Consider the following 23135-nt stretch of genomic DNA (forward strand, 5'->3'; position numbering starts at 1 on the left):
AAGTCATTCAAATATTGCCATTCTAATTAGGCTTTTACTTTTAAAAGAAAGGCAATATTGTGGTTGGAAATGTTTCTTAATTTTTTCATCATTAGCTTTTATATATTCAGTGACTAGGTTTACCTGTTTTCCTTTAGACATGTTGTTTTTCACATGTTTATATTTCAAATATTTTCCAAACTGTTTTTATCGGTTGTTTTGTTGGTATTGTGCCTCTTTTCTGTGATAAAACACGGAGTTGTTCGCAAGTGTAACTTCTGTCTCTCTCTGTCCTGTTCTCCCAGGAATTCTGTATAAAGACCTTGTTTGTCTCATTGAACTTGTCAACACAATTTATTTGAGCTATCACATTCCACTCTGCTTCCCTTATCGTTTTCCCACCCTGTATTACTGTGTTTTTGTAAAATGTGCCATTGTTAATATTTTTTAAATGTAAATTATTAGTTTAATTTTTTAAAAAGAAAACTTTTATTTGATCATATTTCTTCAAAGATATTAGAAAAAATATTCTTGGTTTTGAAGCCATCTGAGGTAGCACACATTTTATCTGGTAATAGACATTATATATTAAAGCCAATAAATATCTACCCTTGGTAACTTGTCTGAAGAAGAAATTTATCAGAACTATCACCATGTGGGATTCTCTTGTGCCTGTCCAAGCCGGGTCATACTAGGTACAAAATAGATATTTATCAAATAAATGCTTTATTGTTTTCTATGTTATATGAATTATTTTTTTAAAATAGATTACTTAAAATTTCCCAGATAACCTATGTTTTCCTTAAATTGGGATTTAGGTTCATTGTGCAAATAGAAAAAGTTTAACCCAGATGCTTAGCCATTTTGATGAGTTGTATATGATAGTTTTGACAAAGTTAAGGTGACAATGTAAGATTTGGGGGAGGGGAAGAAAACTGTCACATTACTTGTGTTGGTAGTTGTAGTCTGTTGATATTCTTGTCCTATTTATGTCTCTTTGTCTTCTGATTATGCTCATGGCACATAGAAAGACAAGTACCACCTTGGAATTTCAGCCACCTCTTGGCATTTAGGTCCACCACGTGTTTACCGAGAAACCAGAATACCCACTGAGAAAATGAGCAGAAGCCACACAATGTGGTTTCTTCATAAAGTCGTACACCCCAGAAAAATGTTTGTGAGAGTGTAAGGAGCACGAAATGTGTTCATTAAGGCTGTGTGGTGTACGGAGCCCGCTCATCGCCAGCTGAAGGACAGAGGCAAGAAAGGAGACTCTGATGGAGGGCGTCAACCACATACTCCCTAATGATTTATTTCACTCTCTCTTATTTGGATCTTTGACAATTGAAACTTATTAAGTTCTAGTTTTTGTCTTGCCTTTGGACTTGCATGGAGTTTACCGTAATACCCTAAACCCAGTAGGTGCTAAGAACTTTTAAATAGTTCATCTTCTACAGTGTTTCTCAGGCTATGGGTGAGAGTCACCGAGGATTTCCTAAGGGCTTCCAGAGCTTTGGAATGTGATTGCTGGCTCACCTGAGTGGGGAGAGGTGTGCATGTGCAATGACTAATCCTTATAGAACCCGACTCATGAAGTGTTCTGCTAAGTACCCAAACCTAAATGTTCAAAACCTGATTTTGATGACAACAAAAGCAGCAAAGAAATTGACCTTTAGCCAGGTCCAATGTTAAGACAGGTTGCACTGTGTATTACAGTAAATGCAGAAGCATTTAGGCTGCTCCATGGAAAATGCTTTCTTTCAAGTTGATTTTAAATATTTTCTACTTTTTCAATCCATAATTCAGCCTTGCTTTAAATAGTTGGTTAACAAGTTATCAGGGGTGGTAATAGAGATAGAATTTGAAGAACTTCCTCACTTTTTAAGGCAAAGGAGTGATTCCAACATAATAGTATTAATAATAATAATAATAATATATTTTTACTATTCGTTTACCGTTTAGGCTCCTGTAGAACAGAAGCCTTCTGCTTATTTGCTGGGAATAGACCTCCTCCAGCCCACTCCCCTCAGCTGCCCCGTTCCTGGGCCTTTACATGCTGTGATTGCACAGAGCTCGTGGCCTAGGAGCTTCTCCCTATTTTTTGTCAGCTTCACTCTACTGTGCTATCAGCTGAAAAGTGGACCGTGTTGTAGAAATTGTTTCAAACTACAAATTACAGGTAGCCACATGACAAAACATGAGCCTTACTAATGATCAAAGAAATGCAAATCAACATCAATGAGAAGTTATTTTCACTTACTTAGTAATAAAACAGAAAAGATTGTAATAACCTGAGATGGGAAAGGTTCAGCAAAGCCAGCTGTCCTCTGAACCACCTGAGGGAAGGTAAAGGGGAGTGGCTAATCTGAGGTTGGATTTGACAATGTGAATAACATAATGCCCCTGCTCTGCTACTCATTCCTTTTCTAAGGATTCATTCTAAGTAATAATCTGACATATTAGTGTTTGTGAACAATAATTTTCTCAAAGTGCTTTCGAGTGTAATCTACATAGATATCCAACAGTAGTTAAATAAATCATGGATTTATGATAGAATACAAATCCATTAAAATTATTCACTTGAGGAATTTTTCATTACATTGGAAGAAGTAAAACAGAGTGGCTAACTGAATGGGCTTTATGGTTGCACTCCTTGGGTTTGAATTCTTTCTCCCCTCTACTTACAAGTTGTGTGATTTGGGAGAGTTGTTTAATCTCTCTGTGCCTCAGTTTCCTTATATATATATATATATATATATATATATATATATATATATATATATATATATATAAAAGGGAGAAATAATGGTGGTTATAGAGTTAATGAAAGAATTCATTTGGCATGCTTTGCAGAGTGCTTGACACAGCATAAATGCCCAATCAATGTTAAACAAATTAACTTTTGTGCCTCAGTTTTTTCCTTTGTAAAATATGAGTGAGAGTAGTCCTTCCTCAAAGAAGTGCTGGTGATGCTTAAGTGAGTTTATGTCTACAACACACTTAGTATGAACCTAGCACATAGTAATAGCTAGGTAATTGTTGGTACTATAAGTGTTAAGAAATCTATATATATAAAGAGCCAGGGTTGTAACATCCAAAACAACCGAAGACTCGACCAAATGCCAGGCTGTGCGCACAGCAGGTGAGCAGTTGAACTGCTGACCTCTTGGAGAGAGAGAGAGGCAGGGCTGATCAGCAGTGACAGCAGCTGCTAGCAAGGCCCAGAGAGAGAAGTAGGGTGATCAGACCCTGCTTCTCTCTCCTGGCCTCACCAGCAACCAAGCCCCTCTCTCTCTCTCTCTCTCCCAGAGATCAGCAGTTCAGCCCACTTACCAGCAGCCTGGGCTGGCTGCTGATCAGCCCCACCTCTATGTTCAGGCCCAGAGATAGACCCAGGGATGCTGACTGGCATAGAAATTGACCAATCAGAACCAAATCTGGGTGAATTGTGAGGAGCCAATGGCTGCCTAAGAGATGAAGCTTTTGATGCTGACTGACATAGAAACTGACCAATCAGAACCTACTCTGGGTGAACTGAGAAGGCAGAACCTAAGGTGGGGGCTGAGGAGGGGTTTTAAGGGCAACAGCTGTTTGGTGTAAGATGTAAGAAAGTGATTCAATTTTTAAATGAACATTTTTGCATATGGCTAGCTATCAGTCCAGATATAGGGATTATGTGTTTTTGTCTGCCAAGAGCATCTCCTCCTGCTGAAAAAAGGCTTCCCCTTCCATTTAAGCAATTCTATCCTTTATAATCTATCTATATTGCTAATTAGACTGGGTCCACTGGCCATCTTCCAGATGTCTGACTTCCTTCCGGACAAAGCCATGGTAGGGGGCCGAGGCAGAGGCAGTAAGGGGCAATCAGGCAGGCAGAGAGGTTAGGGGTGATCAGGCCACCAGGAGGGCAAGGTAGGGGTGATCAGGCTGGCATGCAGAGGAGTTAGGAATGATGAGGCGGGCAGGCAAAGAGGTTAGGGGCAATCAGGCTGGCAGGGAGACAAGTTAAGGGTGATCAGGCTGGCAGTTAGAGGGGTTAATGGTGATTAGGCAGGCAGGCAGGCGAGTGGTTAGGAGCCAGTCATCCTGGATTGTGAGAGGGATGTCCCAGTTTGGAGAGTTTGCAAGCCATGCTGAGGAACTCCCCTCCATGCACAAATTTCGTGCACCAGGCCACTAGTGTTCTCATAAACCAGATGCCTACTAGAATACTTAGGCTATTTGAAAATCCACATCCTTGCACACATACAGACTAGAAAATAACTGTCATATCAAAATAACTGACTCTCGATAGAACGGTTTTAAATAGTGTTTGGTAATTTACTTTTCCATATTTTTCCAAAATTTCAACAACTAATATACATTACTTTTATAATTTAAAAAGAAAACAACAATTTTAGAGTTGAAACTTTTTCTGCTTGACCTATGGTTAATCAAAATAATTGAGTGCCCCAAATTTCCTTTCAGTTAATGGTTTTTCTATATTAAAGTCCTAATTTCTGGTGGTTTGTAGGCAGTCACTTAATATTTCTGTAAGGTATAATTGTGTTCTGATTTTTTCTTCAGCTGCATTTGAACAGTGATCTTATTTTATTTAATTTATTTTTTAACCCTCACCCAAGGATATTTCCCCATTGATTTTTAGGGAGAGAGAGAGAAAGACAGAGAGAAATATCGATGTGAGAGAAACATATCAAGTGGTTGCCTCCTGCATGAGCCCCGACCAGGGCCAGGACTAGAGAGAGAGGAGCCTACAACCTAGGTACGTGCCCTTGTTCGGAATCCAACCCGAGACCCTTTGTCTGCAGGCCGACACTCTATCCACTGAACCAAACCAGCTAGGGTTGAACAGTGATTTTAAACTTTGGATTCATGGTAGACTCATTTGAGGAGATATTAAAATATAGTGGTCTTGGGCTCCTCAATAAACTGATTAGATCCAAATATAAGCGGGTGGGCCCTGGGCATTGACAGTTTTCAAAGGCTCACAAAGAAATTCTAATGTACAGCCAGGTGGTGAACAGCAACCTGGAGCTATGCTGGCATTTATACCAGATTGTGCTAACATTTTCTGCCTCGTAGATAGTTTTGCCCATGAACAGAGCCCCCTCTCAGTCTCAGAATCAGCCATGGGAGTATTTCTCACATGTCTGAAGGGAAGATTCCCTTGGAGTGCTTGTTAAAAATATTTGGTTGAAGCATCATCCTGTATACGAGAAGGTTGCGGGTCCAATTTCCTTTCAGGGTACATGCCTAGGCTGCAGATCTAATCCCTGGTCAGGGCGCACATGGGAGGCAACTGGTAGATATTCTTTTTCCCATTGATGTTTCGCTCTCCCCTGTCTTCTGTCTCTAAAAATCAATGAAAAACATACCCTCCAATAAGGATTTTAAAAACACACACAGCTGCCTGAATCCTAACCCACTGACTTCCAGAGGGAGAGACTTGGTAATGTGTATCTTTACTGAGCCCACATGAAGGAAGTATGGGAACTGAGCTAGAGCCATGGTTCTGTATCAGCCACTCACTGGGAATCCCTGGGGAATCTGGGCAAATGCTGTTGCCTAGTCCCCTCAGACCTCCACCAATCTAATGTGGTAGAGCTAGGATACTGCCTGAGCATCAGAAGCTGTGAAGTCCCTCCAGATTCTAACATACAGTCATGGTTGACAACCACAGGCAGTGATGATTCTCAGACTGGATGTTGGGACCAGTCTGAGAATCAGCATCACCTGGGGCCCATTAGAAATGATCACTATGGTCCACATATAAGTGAGAGCATGTGTTGTCTGCCTTTTTCTGACTAATTAGCATTATACCCTCAAAATTTATCCATGTTGTCCCAAATGAAATATTTTATTTTTCTTTTATGGCCCAGTAGTATTCCGATGTTTCTATATACAAACAAGAGAAAACAAAAACCAACTCATAGATACAGAGACCACGTCTGTGGTTACCAGAAGAGAAGAGGGTTGGGGGTGAGCCAAAGGTGGGAAGGGGATCAATCAATTATATGGCAATGGGTAGTGATTAAACTTTTGGAAGTGATAGCTTTGTAGTGTATATAGATGTCTAATTATAATGTTATATACCTGAAACTGAAATAATAATTAAAAATGTTCTTTATGGAGCCTCAGCAGGCCTGATAAATTAGAAACTGGGGATGGGACGCAGAAGCCTGGGCCTTCTCAGATTCCTGTTACACATTGAAGTTTAAGAACCACTGTGACAGGGTGGGGCTGTGAAAAGCAGATTCTCAGACTTGTTCCCCCGAACTCAGTGGTCTGGACTGAGCTGGGAATGGACTCTCGGTGGCCCAAGACCACACTTGAGAATCAGTGCCCTCAGGTTTATCCTTGTTCCCTTGGGCATTCAAAGTTATAAGGGCCTTGACATCTTTCAAGTATAACCAGTGTCCTAATGTCTGTGGGCAGCCTGTTGCTGCCATTCCTAGGCCCTTGGATGACAAAACATGTGACTGTCTTCCACCTATAATTAGTGGGATGTGTTTTCTTTAAAGTTGACAAGTACTCTAGTGGGGGACTATTTTTCAAAAGTTCTGTACCACATTTGACTTGGATCACTAGTCACAGAAGCAGTGTGTGTGTGTGTGTGTGTGTGTGTGTGTGTGTGTGTGTGTGTCTTCCCTTGGTGTAACTTCTGTGCCTCTTATTTTATAGGTTTTCTCATCAACCCAGGCTGGCGTGGTCCTCTCAGCATCAAAGTGGTCACAACCATGCCTATTGGAGAAGAGGACAGGAAGTCGGTGGCTTGCTGGCTCCTAGAGACCGAGAAGACCTGCAGGTCAGAGGAGTGGCCCAAGCCCAAAGTCTGCCCATCCACACGAGAGAGGGTTCATGGGAAGTTGGAGGAAGGACAGAGAATGTGATGAAGAAGGTGATTTGGGAAGAAAAGCTGAGAATGGGAGGCCCTGACAAGTGGCAGAATGTAAGCCTGGAAAGCTGGAACCAGACAAGGAAATTAGGAAGACAGATGTCTGATGGTGATGGGGAGAAACTGTTTCCCATTCTGTACCCATTCATGCGAGGAGAACAGGTGTTGAATTCTCAAAGTAAAGGGAAATCCCAGTCATTGCCTAGAGTTCTCTCCCCTGAGAGCCTGAGTTGCATGGAAATTCCAATAAGTGACGGGTATTTACCAGATGTTTCTAGAATGCCATTTTACCCAGATTGTGCACCAAATTTGGAATCCACAAGGAACCCTGAGAAGGGTGGCTCCTCTGCCCCCTTACTTTGGCCAAAATTTGGGAGACCCCTCAAGCCTCCCTCCTATGACTCCCACCAACACTCCAGGGCGGGAGTGGAAAACAGCGACCATCTGGACAGCCAACAGGCAGACCTGAGTGTTTCCTACAGGCAGGAGGTGGGCCTGTCTGCCTCTGGTTTGGAGCCTCCACTGTACGTGCCTCCACCATCATATAAGTCACCACCCCAACACATCACAAATCCCTATGGGGAGGATGTGGCCCCTAGGCATGTGTATGATGGTCGCCATCATCCAATTGTGGAAGCTGCTGCCAGCTTTCAGTTTCCTTCAGGTTCCCTTGGGACTGGAAATGAGCTCTTAAAACAGCCCCATCCCATCACTGCTTACGACGGCTCTGTTCAGTATATTCCCTTTGATGACCCACGGATCCGACATATCAAACTGGCCCAACCCCAGGGTTTCTGTGACAAAACAAAGATGAATGAGAAATTGTACAACCCTGGCCTAGTCTCTGCCCCAGAGCCAGCTCATAGAAGCATGCATCATGATGGTGCCATTTTAAACCCACAGAGCATCATGCCCGCATCAGAGAGAGAGAAAGGTCCTGCCCTTGCCGATCCCAGCCCTCCGTGGCTGTGGGGCCAGCTCCCCAGGGATGGAGAAAATGGTGGCTTTCCTGACCAGAGAGACCACTGTGTTATGAGAGGACAGTGGCCTGACGTGAGAGGCAGCCAACATGGACAAGCAGAAAGCCAAGCCTCCTCCCCAAACCCACAGGGCGAGAGTACCTGTGAAACCCAAACCATGCTCAAAAAGTTTGAAACTGGGATTAAGACCAAGAAAAGTTCAAAGAAAAAAATGAACGAGACAATATTTTGTTTGGTTTCTATCCCAGTGAAATCAGAATCACATCTGCCAGATATAGATACGAACAACAATGACTTAAAACAGAGTGCTGATAAGAAGCATGGGCTTGATAAGAGCCCAGCTCTGCAAGAACAAAGTCTGCTGAGCATGTCTTCCACAGACCTGGAGCTGCAAGCTCTCACAGGAAGCATGGCTGGGAGACCAGAGTTTGAAAAACAAGATCTGGGGGAACCAGAAGAAGACAAACAAACAGATGACCTCAGATTCATTCACCCCATGAAACACAGAGTACTCCAGTATTCTGGCTCATGGCCAGGGCACCAGTACAAAGATCAGCAAACACAAACCACTTTCACGGAAGAATCCAAAAGCCCGCAGCCCCTCCCTGCTAAGTCAGGAGGGCCACCTGATGCAGTGCTGGCTCCAAATTTTCTGGACCCTCCTGCCTCTGAAGCTCAGATGCACATGGCATTAGCTTCCAGTGACCAGAACCAGAAGCCAAATGTTCATCATCTAAAAGATCAAGTGTCCCTCAACCCGTCTAGCTACAGTGCTTTTTCAAGGACGTCCTTACTCATAAACCAGGCCCCTATGCCAAAAGTGGGCCAGAGTCAGCCCTGCATGGATGACCATGGACGTGGACCCAGTCCTGTGCCCAGAGGCGAGGTGGTGAAGGGAGCAACCACAGGTCCATGCAATAATCAACAGCTGTTTGGTCAGTTTCTTTTAAAGCCAGTTAACCGTCGTCCGTGGGATTTGATAAGTCAGTTAGAAAGTTTTAATAAGGAGCTTCAGGAAGAGGAAGAGAGCAGTCAGAGCAGCAGTGGCAGTGAGAGCAGTGAGACAGGATGGCAGCCAGAAGGCTGCATACTCAGGAATCTGGGCTTCAGTAAAGAGAGCCAGGAAAGGAGAGGGAAGGAACGGCCAAGGAGGGTGGTGCCGGAGGAGCCTGTGTTTAGGTCGGGAAGAGTTAAGAGTAAGTCTGAGAGTTGGAGTGAGGAGCAGAAGCCTGCCACCTGCCACCAGGGTGCTCGTCCTCAGTGCTTGGGCCCCTGGCATGTGGAGGACAGCAGAGGTGAAGCATTGTTGTCAACACAGGCAAGCTTGATTACAGAGAGGAGAAATCAAGAGGTCGGGAAAAGAATAAAGGAGCTAGCAGTCAGCCCAAGTCCTGTGAAAAGAATAACATCTTCTAGGTCACGTGACACTGTGGCCTCATCCGCTCCAGCTGAACTGAGAGAGGCCCAGGATGGGCAGCAGCTCTCCAGCGCTTTAAAGTCTGTGGAGCCCAGCCAAGCAGCCCCTCCCACGCCTTGTGGTGGGGAGGAGAGGAGCACGGTGGGCCCCCTCTCTCTTGCCAGCAAACCTTTCGGACTCTCGGTACCAGACTTGAGGTCCGTGGGTCTGACTCCAGCACAAGAGTGGAGTGCCAGTAAGTTAGATGGGTCTTCAGATGACAAGAGTGCAATAGAAATCCCTCCAAATGAGTCCCTTCAAACGAGGGCTGCGAGGATACTGGGCATCGAGGTGGCCGTGGAGTCCCTGTTGCCGGGCACCAGGAGAACAGGACATAACCAGCCCTCTGAGCCTAATGGCAGTGCCCGAAGTTTGGTGACCCCGAGGGAGGAACCAGTGTCCAGTCCAGCACTGCCGGATGGGCCCACAGTTTCCAATGATGCCTTTTATGGCAGGAGAAAGTGTGGCTGGACCAAAAGCCCTCTGTTCGTAGGGGAAAGGGACAGTGCCCCGGAGGCTCCAAGGACTTCTGAACACTCTGGTGTGGACAGGGTCGTCCCCAGCAAGGCCACTGACCCAGAGTCTCAGCCCAGTGACCTGGAGTCCTTCAATCACAAGGGCATGGGGACAGAACCACCCTTCAGGTCCACTTTGTTCCATTTTATAGAAAGGGCTCCAAGTGTGGCAGGCTCAGAAAAGAGGCTCCGAAGTACTTCCAAAGTGATTGAAAGTTTACAAGAGAAACTGGCTTCCCCCCCCAGGCGAGCCGACCCTGACCGCTTGATGAGGATGAAAGAGGTGAGCTCCATGTCTCGGATGAGGCGCCTGAGCTCCCGGAGCACTGACTCCGTGGAGGATGCTGAGGAACTGAAGGCTGAGAGGGGCCCAGGAGCTCAGCCAAGAGGCCTGGTGACTCTGACCACTGGAGACCTGGCCCGGAAGGTGGGACATGCATTTTCTGTCTCCAAGGGCACACTCTCACTGGAAGAAAATGGGCATCGGGCACCGGGAAGAGAGAAGAACTTGGATCGGGACTTCTGGTGCCCCGGTGAGGAGTCAGGCAAGTGGCGGGTGTTTGTTTTTTAATTCTCACAGGAGGATATGTTTAGAGAGAGGAAGGGAGAGAGAAACAATGATGTGGGAGAGAAACACCGATGGAGGTGTAGCTTGGTTGCCTCCTATACACGCCATGACCAGAGATAGAACCTGCAATCCTTTTGGTGCACAGGCTGATATTCCACCCAACTGAGTCACCCGGACAGAGCAGGCATTCAGTATTAATTTGGTATTCTCAGAGCATGAAAAACAGGTTGATGGATAATGAAAATTCTCATATTCAGAAAAGATCAAATTGACCCTGCAAATTATTATACCAGAAGATGTTTCATTTTACAAAATATTATATAGAAGTTTCCTGAAAAATCAAGATCTTGTAGTATATTTTAAATCACATGTGTCAAACACAAGGCCCGCGGGCCAAATCCGTCCCGCCAGGCCTTGCAATGTGGCCCGCACCGCGCTGTCATCACTGCACTCCGCTGCGTTTCCATCACAATGACAGTTTATGACTGTTCAGTAAACCATTCGGCCCGAGATTTAGGCTGGATTTTAGATTTTGGCCCCTTCTCTGATTGAGTTCGACACCCCTATTTTAAATGATTGTCTTTATAGAAATTACATAAACTACTATATCAACTATTCATATAAATAACATATTGGGCCCCTTACTGTGATGAGGTGAGTGAATAAAGTATTCTAACTTTGGTGCAGACACCTTGAAAAATCTTGTAAGAGACCATAGCATTTGTGCTCTATACTCTCTCTTAAAATAATAGGCATTCACCCAAATAATCCTCATTGCTCTTTATTAACCTTATAAGAAAAGATATACATGTTGATTAAATAAACTACTGCCCCACATTTCACTTTCTGAATTCCTTGCCCTTCTTGCCATTTTTATCTGTTTTCACTACCACGCCATTTATGAAACATTAGTACACATAAATTAACAGTTTTCACTTTCTCAACATCCAACCCTAAAAGTCCACTTATTAACTCTGTTTCTTTAAAGGCCCCTAAGTTCTGATTTTGAAATCCCAGGTGACTCGGTTTGGGCAACAGCATCCTGCAGGCGTTTGGGCCTCTCTATCCTTTCACCTTAAGGTGTCTTTAGAGCCTTCTCTGTTTCATAAAGCCAGGGCAGGTCCCCAATGACAGTAACAGTGATTTTCCTCAAACACAATTTCATCATCTCAACTATGACACAAATAGTCCAGGAGAACCCTTGGCAATTCTGTTTCAGACACTTTTTTTCATGGGCTGGGGGTTATGAATTATGTATTTTAAAATGATCAGACTAGTTGAGGTAGTTATCCAAATGTCTACAGCATAGACCATAGACTGGGGGAAACTTAACTCATTAGTTCAGACTTTTTCACAGTAAGCTGAAACTGTGCCCTCTGATATAAGTGTTACTCCACTACCCTAGGATTCTAGTTTGACCTCCTGAGCCAGGTCCCTCCTCCTTCCAGTTTGCCCCAGAGGGGTGGTTCTCCACCCTGCTTCTCTGTTTTCTATTTTGAAATCCCAGGATGTATTTATTTGCTTATTTACTTTTCCATAAGGAGAGATGGCATCTAAATATCTCTCTTTTCAGAGTTCAAAATGTAAATATTTCTTTCAGCTTCCTCTTACTTGCTTTGAAATAGGTTTGAATTTTGTGGTGATTCTTATTTATTTATTTTACCCATTTTCCCAACCACCCATCCCCTTTGTCAACCATCAGCTTGTTCTCTATATCTGTAGGACTGTTTCTATTTTGTTTTCAGTATTCATTTGTTTTTTTATGTTGTTTTTAGATTCCACATGTAAATGAAATTATATGGTATTTGTCTTCCTCTACTTGACTTATTTCACTTAGCATAATACCTTCTAGGTCCATCCATACTGTCATAGTGGCAATATTTCATTCTTTTTTATTGTTGAGTAATGTTCCATTGTATATATGTACCTCAACTTTTTTATCCATTTATCTATCATTGGTTGCTTCTGTAACTTAGCTACTATAAATAATGCCGCAGTAAACATAGGGTTGCACATATCTTTTTAAATTAGTATTTTTGTTTTCTTTGGATAAATACTCAGAAGTGGAATTGTTGGGTCATTTGGCAGCTCTAATTTTAATTTTTTTAAGAGCCTCCATACTCTTTTCCACAGTGGCTACCCCAATTTACAATTCCACCAACAGTGCACAAGCATTCCCTTTTCTCCACATCTTTGCCAGCACTTGTTGTTCATTGACTTTTTTTTTTTTAAAAACAATCATTCTAACAGGTGTGAAATGATATCTTGTTGTGGTTTTAATTTGCATTTCCTTAATGATTAGTAATGTTGAGCATCTTTTCATATGTCTGTTGGCTATCTATATGATCTCATTGAAAAAGTGTCTGTTAGGTCCTCTGCACATTATTTAGTTAGATTTTTAATTTTTTTGGAGTTAAGTTGTCTGAGTTCCTTATATATTTTGGATACTAACCCCCTGTCAAATGTATCATTTGTGAATATGTTCTCTCATTTACTAGGTTGCCTTTTTCTCTTGGTGATGGTTTCCTTTGCTATGCAAAGCTTTTTAGTTTAATATAGTTTAATGTGTTTACTCTTTCTTTTGTTACCCTTGCCCAAGGAGATATGTCAGAAAAAAAAATATTACTAAGAGAAATGTCACAGAGTTTACTGCCTGTTTTCTTTCTTAAAAAAAAAATATATATATATATATATATTTATATATATATATATATATATGTATTATATATATATATATATATATATATATATATTACATATATATATATTATTGTTGTTGTTGTTATTTTTTTACAGAGAGGAAGGGAGAGAGATAGAGAGTTAGAAACATCGATGAGAGAGAAACATTGATCAGCTGCCTCCTGCACACTCCCTATCAGGGATTTGCCCACAACCAAGGTACATGCCCTTAATTGGAATTAAACCTGGGATCCTTGAGTCCGCAGGCCAACTCTCTATCTACTGAGCCAAACCGGTTAGGGCACTGCTGTTTTCTTATAAGAGTTTTATGACTTCAAGTCTTATATTTAAGTATTTAAATAATTTTTACTTTTTGTATACGGTGTGTTGTTTTTTTTTTGTTTGTTTTTGTTTTGTTTTTTTGTATACGGTGTTATTTTTCCATGTCTCTGTAAGACTGTCATAACCCCCTTATGTATCTTTGCCTTCTTTGTCATAGATTAATTAACCATATAAGCAAGGATGAAATCCAAGAATTTAAAAGTAGATGGAAAAGATCACTTGTTTCAGTTAGAAGAATCCAAATATTTTTGTCAAACAAAAATATCTACTTGGCACTTTTTAAATTTTTCCAGAAATGTAGTATGATTCTTATGAGTGTTAGCCAATGTTGTTCTGTGCCTTATGCAAAATACCACATTATTGAAATAACTGATTTGTCATGGCCTTCTTTAACCATCTCATTTGACAAATTTGGTCTTTGCTGAGGACAAGAACCTTTGACACTATGGTGGAAAATTGTTACATGACCCATTTTGTGAGCTGTGGGGATTTATTAGGCCTCAGCATAATTCCTCCTCTCTCGTTCCCCCTAAAATATGCCCACTCATGTTTAAGTGCTAGTTAAAAAGACATTGTAGCCTTTTAAGATGAGTTTCTTTATCTGTAAAGTTAGGATGATTTTATCAGTCCTACCTCATCTTGAGAATTATAAGGACTTTAAAATAAGACAAATCCTATTGAAATAAAACATCATTTTGTAAAGATTTCTATGTCTCAGTCCATGACCACATATTACAGGTAGTATTTTATAACATAAAATTTCTAGTTTCAATAAAGCACTCCCTCAATTTTAGTTTACCATTTGACATATGAATTGGGATGGGATAGGTATCTGGAAATACTTAGATAATGCCAGTTTTAATTTTATTCAGCCATTAAAAACAACTTTTTTTTTTTTTTTAACCATAGTTACTAACAAGTAGAATTATTTTTTTTCCTCTTCTGATGCATTTCTTTTTTTTCTTTTTTTTAAATAAATCTTTATTGTTCAGATTATTACAAATGTGATCCTCTTCCCCCCCATCAATTGCTCCCCTTCACCAGGTTCCCACCCCACCCTCTTTCCTTTCCCCAACCCCCATTGTCCTCGTCCATAGGTACACAGTTTTTGTTCAGTCTCTTCCCGCACCCCCACTCCCCTTTTCCCTGAGAATCGTCAGTCCACTCACCTTCCATACCTCTGATTCTATTATATTCACCAGATAATATTGTTCATCAGATTTTTTAATTCCCTTGGTTTTTAGATTCACTTGTTGATAGCTACGTATTTGTTGATCATAATTTTTATCTTTATCTTCTTCCTCTTCCTAAATAACCTCCTTCAGCAATTCATATAATTCTGGTTTGGTGGTGATGAACTCTTTTAGCTTTTTTTTATTTGTGAAGCTTTTTATCTGTCCTTTGATTCTGAGTGATAGCTTTGCTGGGTAGATTATTTTTGGCTGTAGGTTCTTGTTATTCATCACCTTGAATATTTCTTGCCATTCCCGTCTGGCCTGCATGGTTTCTGTTGAGAAATCAGCTGACAATCTTATGGGTGCTCCTTTATAGGTCACTACCTGCTTTTCTCTTGCTGCTTCTAATATTCTCTCTTTGTCTTTTGCTCTTGGAATTTTAATTATGATATGTCTTGGTGTGGTCCTCCTTGGATTCCTTTTGTTTGGGGTTCTGCGGGCTTCCTGGACTTGTAAGTCTATTTCTTTCCCCAGGTGGGGGAAGTTTTCTGTCACTATTTCTTCTAGTACTCTTTCGGTATCTTGCTCTCTCTCTTCTGGAATCCCCATAATTCTGATGTTGGTTCGCTTGAAATTGTCCCAGAGGTTTCTTACACTATCTTCAACTTTCTGGATTCTCTTATCTTCTCCCTTCTGCAGAGGAGTGTCCTCTGGCTCTTTGTGTTCTAAATCTTTGTCTTGATTCTTGCGATCTTCCAGTCTGTTTTTAGGACTTTGTATAATATTTTTTATTTCAGACAATGTTTTCTTCATTTCTTGTTGATCCCTTATTATTTCTAGTTGCTCCCTTTTCATATCCTCATAGGTCTCATTATTTATTTTATCGGCCTTTTTTAGGATATTGTTGAATAACCTTATAACTGTAGTTTTGAACTCAATGTCCAATCTTTTCTTTTCCTCCATCTCCTTCCTTTGTGTCCTTCTTGTCTGCATTTTAGTTGTTTCCCTGATTTGATGGAATAGCTTTGTGTGCTAGGTGTTCTGGTAGAGCCCAGTAGCACAGCCTTCCCAGTTACCTGTGGTGGACAGTCTTGGTGTAGCCCTTTGTGGGCTGTGAGTGCAGTCTTGTTGTTAAGCCTTGCTTATTGTTGGTATCACTGGGAAGCGTTGATCTCCAAGCCAATTGGCTGTGACGATCAGCAGTGTCTCAGCTAGGAGGGTTTCCGTACTCTGCTTGAATAGGCTGGGGTTTCGGAGTGGCGCAGACAATCTTTGGTTCCCTGTCAGTCTTGCCTTAGAAAAGTCCTGTTCTTGGAGAGTTTTGGAAGATTGGTTGCAGGCGCGAGCACCTCTTTGGTAAAGGCGCAGACAAGCTTTGGATTCCTGCAAGTCCCTCCTTAGAGAAAGCCAGCCTCTGGGAGAGCTTCTGTGCTCAGCCACAGGTAGGGAGGAGTCTCAGGTTGGTGCAGACAAACTTTGTTTTCCCTTTGGCTCCTCCCCAAGTCCCGCAGTAATGGCCTCTGGCTTCACACACCTCCAAGAGATCTCTGCCCACTGCCTGACAGTCTGGCCTCTCCCTGTCTGGGGCAGTTTATCAGAGCAATAGGGTGATTCTGTTTTCCTCTCGGACAAGAAAGCCAGCTGAGTTAGGTGTTCGCCCTCTCCGCGCCAGGAGTAAGCCAGTAGTGAACTCAGCCCGGCCCGCCCTCTCTGTGTGCCGGGGGTAAGCCAGCAGCAATCTCGGTCTGGCCCTTCCTCTCCGCACTGGGATTAAGCCAGCGCCTTTTCGCGCACACAGTTCTCCGTACCTTCACATTTCCTGAGGTTCAGCATGCCTTCTCTCTCCTTCCCAGATGGCAGAGCCTCCTCTCAGCCAGCCGTCTGGTGCTTCAGGGCAATGCCTCCCCTGTTTTTCAGTTCTAAATTCGAATTTGTTGTGGTAGGCTGCATTCGGGTGTCTACCCTATGCCACCATCTTGGTTTCTGCATTTCTTAATGTATAATAAAATGACCAAAAATTTGAAGGCAGAGAGCTACTTATGGTGACAGACAGCTACCCCAGGCATTCTTAAGTAATTGCATATCAGGACACTTCTAGGGAAGATTTCTTACATATGCAGTGGCCCAGGTGAAACTCCATTGGCCTTTCATGTGATGGCCATCAGGCCTCAGTATTCAAATTAGTTCTTTGGAGAGATCATATGACTGAGTTAATAAAAATTTTCACAAATGTTAAATTTTCTCTTCAGCGTTGCTTTACAAATTAGAATAAAGCTTTGTTGCTGGTAAACTTGGACTTTGTTTTTCTTTTGCTAAATTTGATTTTATTATTCATACATTTTAATCTTCAGTGGAAGCTCACTAATTGATTCTAGAGAAAGGGAAAGGGAGAGAGAGACCAAGAGAGAAGGATCATTGTGAGAGAGAAACATCAATTGGCTGCCTCTGGTATATACCCAGAAGGGGACTGAACCTGAAACCTAGGTATGTGCCCTGACTGGGAATTGAGCCTAAAACCTTTCAGTGCATGGCTTGATGCTCCAACCAATTGAACCACATTGGGCAGGGCTTGCTAAGTTTTATTTTGAATACAAGGCTCCTCATTTCTGTCCCCACTCCACCCTTGCCTCCATCACCCCAATGTATCAGAACCACTTCACTGTTCTTGAATGCACAGCCCACTCAAATTTAAATTTTGTTATGGAATTTCAAAATAAGATATCCATGTTTATGTATAAGTGCTCCACACTGCCTTCCAGAATTTTATTTATCTATGTGGCATTGTAGTACCTATCATCATAAAGTGTCTTTCTCTCAGTTTAAAGATGGGCATTTCAGCTAACATCTTTTCAGTGGGCTTTTTGGGCTCTGGTTAAGAAATCAACAGCTCAAAACTAAATCAGGGAACAGAATGCTATCTCCACTGGATGGATTATGTTCCAATTCAGAATGTAATCCCAGGCACTGATAGTGTGCCATTAACTTCCATATATTCTCTTAATGCGCGTATGGAGGGGAGACTGCCTCTGGGCTGCAGTGAGGAAAATCTGGGAAGGTTCGATACCACATAATGATATTAGAAGGCTAGACCGTAGCACATCTTTAAGGGGGTGGTTATATGTGAAATATCCATTGGGGCAGGTTTAGTGACTTCTCTTCATCTATTACCCACAGGAGCCAGGATTCCAGCTCCTCAGAGAACTTCTCTGTTCTCTAGGCCTGGCTGGTGGTGTGGTAACTCTATCACATGTGGTTCTGAGCACTTGAATGTGGCTCATCCCAACTGAGATAGGCCATACGTGCAAAATACACACCAGAGCCCAAAGTTTAGTACAAAAACAATCTAAAAATTTCTCAGCTTTTATATCAATTACCTGTTTAAATGGTATTTTGGCTCTATTTGGTGAAATAAAATATAGCATTAAAATTAATTTCCCATTTCTTTTTATTTGGTTTAACGTGCCTACTAAAAAATGTAAAATAATATATGTGGCTCATTTTCTTTTAAATATATTTTTATTGATTTTGTACAGAGAGGAAGGGAGAGAGATAGAGAGTTAGAAACATTGATGAGAGAGAGTCATTGATCAGCTGCCTCTTGCACACCCCCTACTGGGGATATGCCCGCAACCAAGGCACATGCCCCTGACCATAATCGAACCCGGGACCTTTCAGTCCCCAAGCCGACGCTCTATCCATTGAGCCAAACCGCTCTTGGCTGTGGCTCATTTTTAATGGACCCAGATGCTACATGACCTGAGAAAGGAGCCCATGTTCTTCAGAATTCTCTTCCCACTCTGTCTTTTGGCTCCTAACTTCTACAGTGGGGCCCTGGAGGGCAGGCATGTTCTGTGGAGGTGCCCCAAGTACCTGGCCCTGAGGGGCTGGTCAGGACCCATGCCTGTGTGATGTGAGGCCTCCCAGATGCTCAGCCTTGTCCCCACCCCGCCCCAGCCCGCAGTGCACCCTGTCAGAGTCAGTTCACGGTGAGGCTGGTGCAGAGCAAAAGTGGTGCTCAGCTGTTAACATCCTCTCATCCCACTGGGTGGTGTTCTGGGTAAGAAATCAAAAGGCACTGGCTCTTGGGACTCCACTGGCTTTAGTCTGATGGGCACTTAGTACAGTAAATCACTTTTGAAGAAGAGAAAACTCCTTCCCAAATGCACAGACTGCCCTATTGGTTTATAGTGTCTGAGTCAGAGTGCTCTAAATGCTGCCTCGGTTGTCACAGTTGTAGCTTTTCGCAGTAAATATATTGTAGTTAAGTTGAGCAGGTGCAAGGAGGATGTGCTACTGGAGATACTGGAATCTGTGTGGTCTCATAATTCAGTTGCCTAGATGACTTGAGAAGTGATTGTTTGTAATACTTTTTATAACTATCAAATTGTACCATCCTTCCAGAGTTCTTATGTATTCTCTCCTAAAAAGTTAGAAAACCTGTGAGCTGCTGTGGCAGGAGTTTCTGGCCATAGGAGGAAGATGTGTGGTCCCTGGCTTTAGTCTGATGGGCACTTAGTGCTGAATCACGTTTGAAGTCAGCAACACCAGCTGCAGTGCTGAGGGCAGGTTAGGGCTGCTGTTTGCTGGTTTTTTGTTTTTGTTTTGTTTTTTAAAATACATTATATTGATTTTTTTTACAGGGAGGAAGGGAAAGGATAGAGAGTTAGAAACATCGATGAGAGAGAAACATCGATCAGCTGCCTCTTCCACACACTACTGGGGATGTGCCCGCAACCAAGGTACATGCCCTTGACGGGAATCAAACCCAGGACCCTTCAGTCTGTAGGTTGACACTATCCATTGAGCCAAACTGGTCAGGGCTGTTTGCTGTTTTTTTGTGGGGTGTCCCGTCTGGGAAATCTAGGACATCTGACCCGTTTGGGATTTTCCAGTGTGGGCCACAGAATGGATCCGTGGGCGGCTCATACCTAGGTGTGGAAAGGCCCAGAAGATTTATGCTAACCGGCCTGTGTCCAGCCCTGGGCTGGCTGGTGGCAGTCAGAGGCAGGAGGCCAAACAGTCCGGATTTCAGAGTCCTCAAGCTTTCCGGTGACAGCATTCAGTCATAGAGATGCACACAGCAAAGCAAACTTTGATTAGAATTGTAACTTACCAAAACATGTAAACAATCCTTCGTATCAGACAAGCACACCACTGCTGGTTAACAGGCATCACATTTAAGGTTAATTGTATTTCATTATGAACAGCAGGAAGAGATCATCAAAATATTAAGCAACTCACATTTTTCCATCGGTCATCATACATGTCCCTTTAACACAGCTTTCTGATGACAGTTTTTCACTCAGTGAAAACAAGATTGTTGAAATGGATTTTGCTCCCTAAACATATTTAACTATGGTCTGAGGATTAAACAGGAAACAGACTAGTTGAATATTACACTAATTTTTCCTTTCTACCTTTTTTTACAGATTCGTATGACCCGAGCAGAGTGGAGCGGGTGTGATGAGATGCCAGTGAAGTGCATCCACTATAGTTGTAAATTGAGTGTTCTGTGATTTTGTCTACCAGCCAGCTTGCCCGGTATCAGCTGAAAACTGCTGGCTGTTAGTGCTCTGTGGTGTCACTACCATGGCCACCAGGAGACTCGTCATGCCTTCGGAATCGCTTTGTGGAAGTAATGGAGTATTCCATTGAAACTTTCTGTTTTGATAAATGAAGAGTTAATACCTGTATTTAGAAGAGTCACATGGACTCTCCTACATGATGGATTTAGCCAAATTGTAATATGTTTGGTGTTAATCTGCTTCTGTGACAATTTGAACATGGACAATAGAGTGAATGATTTTTGAAATGACTGTGAATGCCATAATTCCCTTTCACATCTCCAGGGCCTATGGCCTATGCTCATGTAAAGGAATTTGGGACAGCGTTTCTGCACTTTGAGTTTAGGGGAAATGTGAATGACTATATCTGATCCATTTCTAATCAATTTGGCCTTCTGCTGCTGGAAGTAACTTCACTTATAAGTAACTTGCCATCAGAGACTTAAAGCAATATCTTTTTAAGTTCCTAAAAGATTAAAACTTACTCTAATGTACTAAGAATATTCTTTATCTTGTAATGAAGTGCTTTGCTCGTTTGCAAACATGCCATGTCTGCTTTGCACTCGGTATTATCTATTTTTATTTTCTGTATGGACGTTTAGAAATTCTTTATATGAAAAATAATTGCTGGTTTAAAATAGACCATTTTAACAAAGTAACTATATTTCTTTTTACAAAAATGCTATTTTTCTATGATGTAAACAGTTGTTAGGTGGCAGATTTTTAAGGAAGTTTTATTTTATTTAAAAATCTATATCCCTTTGTGTGAGAGGGGCCCAGAGAGGGCTCACATCTGCTCTAAAGCACATATCCTTCACCCACTCACAACTCGGCTATTTTTATTTTATCTTAGAAAGAGATCTCAATATAGATGTTTTACAGGATTAACTGAACTTTTCACAATTTTTTAAACAAATATAACTATAAGGTTATATGTGAAAATAATCCTCTCAAAACCAGCCAACATCCACAATATTTGCTGCCATATCCACTAGAATTACCAAAAAGTGTAGTTTTCATTTATGTATATCTATGGGGGTCTGCCCTGAGACCATGCTTTCCTCCCCCCACCTTTTAAAAATATGTATTTTTATCTAGAATGATCCTTACTTGATCTCTGCATATTTTAAAGATGTGATAGAGACATATATATGCCATTACAAAAGTATTATGAGGCCTATGTATTCTACTGTGTTTACTATTGCATTATCCTGCACAAAGTTAATGCATTTTTTATGCATTTGTCCCTTCTTTCTGAGTAAGGTATTCTTGTTAACATTTTCTCCCTTTTATCTAATATAATACATTAGAGAGAGAAGAAGGGAGAGAGATAGAGAGTAACATCAATGAGAGAGAAACATCATCAATCAGCTGCCTCCTGCACCCTCCTACTGGGGATCGAGGCCACAACCCCGGGCATGTGCCTGACTAGAATGGAACTGGTGACCCAGCAATCTCTTGGTTCTTGGGTTGATGCTCAACTGTTAAGCCACACCATACAGAGGCATGGGACTTTTCTTCTTTCCTTCTTTCTCTCTCTCCCTTTTTCTTTCTTCCTCTCCCCTCCTCTCCTCCTCTCCTCTCCTCTCCTCTCCTCTCCTCTCCTCTCCTCTCCTCTCCTCTCCTCTCCTCTCCTCTCCTCTCCTCTCCTCTCCTCTCCTCTCCTCTCCTCTCCTCTCCTCTCCTCTCCTCTCCTCTCCTCTCCTCTCCTCTCCTCTCCTCTCCTCTCCTCTCCTCACCTCTCTTCTTTCTCCTCTCCTTTCCTCTTCTTTTCTTTCTTTCTTTTTTGAGAAACCACCTGATCTATTTTTAGACATTTCAGATTTTTAAAATGTGAATTGTTGGGTAGTCTGCAATTTGGCCCTAAAACAATTCTGACTGGGCTTTCCTTGCCTGTTTTTATCTGTAACATATGATTTTATTTCATAAGAACTTCAGGTATTTGAACTGTAATAAACAATACAGGATCTAAATAATTCTGAAAAATCGTTTTGAATACACTTATCTGTAGTCTTAGTTCCTAACTATTACTCTTTCCTGATTTTTGGCTCTTGTGAAAAGTTGTAGCAGGCTCTTTTTTTCACAACACAAAGAGAAGGGCCAAGTGTCTGTTAGACATAGCTTAGGTTGTTTTTCCCAGGAAACATTTAGTGAGTAAGAGGCCTGTTACTCTGTCATGGCCACTGAATCACTTAAGTAATCTGGTAGAATTAAATTACCAGATGGTCACATGTTTCCCTCTTTAAATGCAAGTGAAATGAACTGTGTTCTGACTTCCTTCTAAATTTTAAATTAAAATAAAGACTTCTTTTAATGAAAATAATTGAATTTTAGTTTATTCCTCACGAGAAAGAGAAGAATCCTAAAGAGAAAAAAATTAATGTACCTTATGTGTGGTACTTTTACTTTGTTTTATTCTAAATTATAGTTTTCTGAAACCATTCTGAAATTAGTTGAAATTATCAATATTTATACTTCTAACTTTCATTTCTGGATTCCAGCTTGAATATAGTAACTTTGAAAATTTGACTTTTAAACTTTCATATTCTAAGGTAAATAATACAGACTAATCAGAAATAGCTTTCCCAGAGATTTTGAATTTAGCAATAGCTATTTTTTTTATTAGTTCTATTGCTTATACATACATACCTCTTTGTTATTATTTGTGGCTGATTTTTTTTCTATTTTGGGTTTGTCATTGTTTTTCTCATATGTTTGACTAACTTTTGATGTTTAATAATTTGGGGCTTATAAAATTAAAAGTTTTAACTTTGACTCTTTGAACTAAAATTTATATGAGGAATTATGTATGAAATGTATTTGTATTTCTTAATTGTAAAAGTAAGGGAAAATATTGTAAAAGTAAGGGAAAATAGCTTTAATTACCTCTTTGAAGGAAATTTCTGAATGATTGAAAACCAAATATCTTTATTATCATTTTCAATCTTTTGATTCTGCAACCACAGAAAACTTCTTAGCATT

General features: G+C 41.5%; 1 protein-coding gene and 1 long non-coding RNA gene across 7 annotated transcripts in view; one reads left to right on the top strand and one right to left on the bottom strand.

Annotated features, from left to right (window-relative positions):
- LOC123652896 overlaps positions 1-19928 on the bottom strand; it is a 34710-nt gene extending 14782 nt beyond the window's left edge. The window contains exons 1-2 of one of the 2 annotated variants that reach the window (XR_006742452.1): positions 19831-19928; positions 2240-2315 (exon numbers count right to left, since the gene is read on the bottom strand). This is a non-coding gene — a long non-coding RNA (uncharacterized LOC123652896). The remainder of the gene's footprint in view (positions 1-2239; positions 2316-19830) is intronic. The other variant, XR_006742454.1, reaches the window with a different exon arrangement.
- Positions 1-20564, top strand: part of JCAD (junctional cadherin 5 associated) — a 51486-nt gene extending 30922 nt beyond the window's left edge. For 4 of the 5 annotated variants that reach the window (XM_036453454.2, XM_045585981.1, XM_036453462.2 and 1 more), the window contains 2 exons: positions 6661-10370; positions 20019-20564. In XM_036453454.2, coding sequence (XP_036309347.1) covers positions 6661-10370; positions 20019-20053 — 3745 coding nt within the window. In that variant the 3' untranslated portion in view covers positions 20054-20564. The remainder of the gene's footprint in view (positions 1-6660; positions 10371-20018) is intronic. The other variant, XM_045585994.1, reaches the window with a different exon arrangement.
- The last annotated feature ends 2571 nt before the right edge of the window (positions 20565-23135 follow it).

The sequence above is a fragment of the Pipistrellus kuhlii genome, unplaced genomic scaffold, assembly GCF_014108245.1.
Source record: "Pipistrellus kuhlii isolate mPipKuh1 unplaced genomic scaffold, mPipKuh1.p scaffold_m20_p_1, whole genome shotgun sequence".
Lineage (NCBI taxonomy): Eukaryota > Metazoa > Chordata > Mammalia > Chiroptera > Vespertilionidae > Pipistrellus > Pipistrellus kuhlii.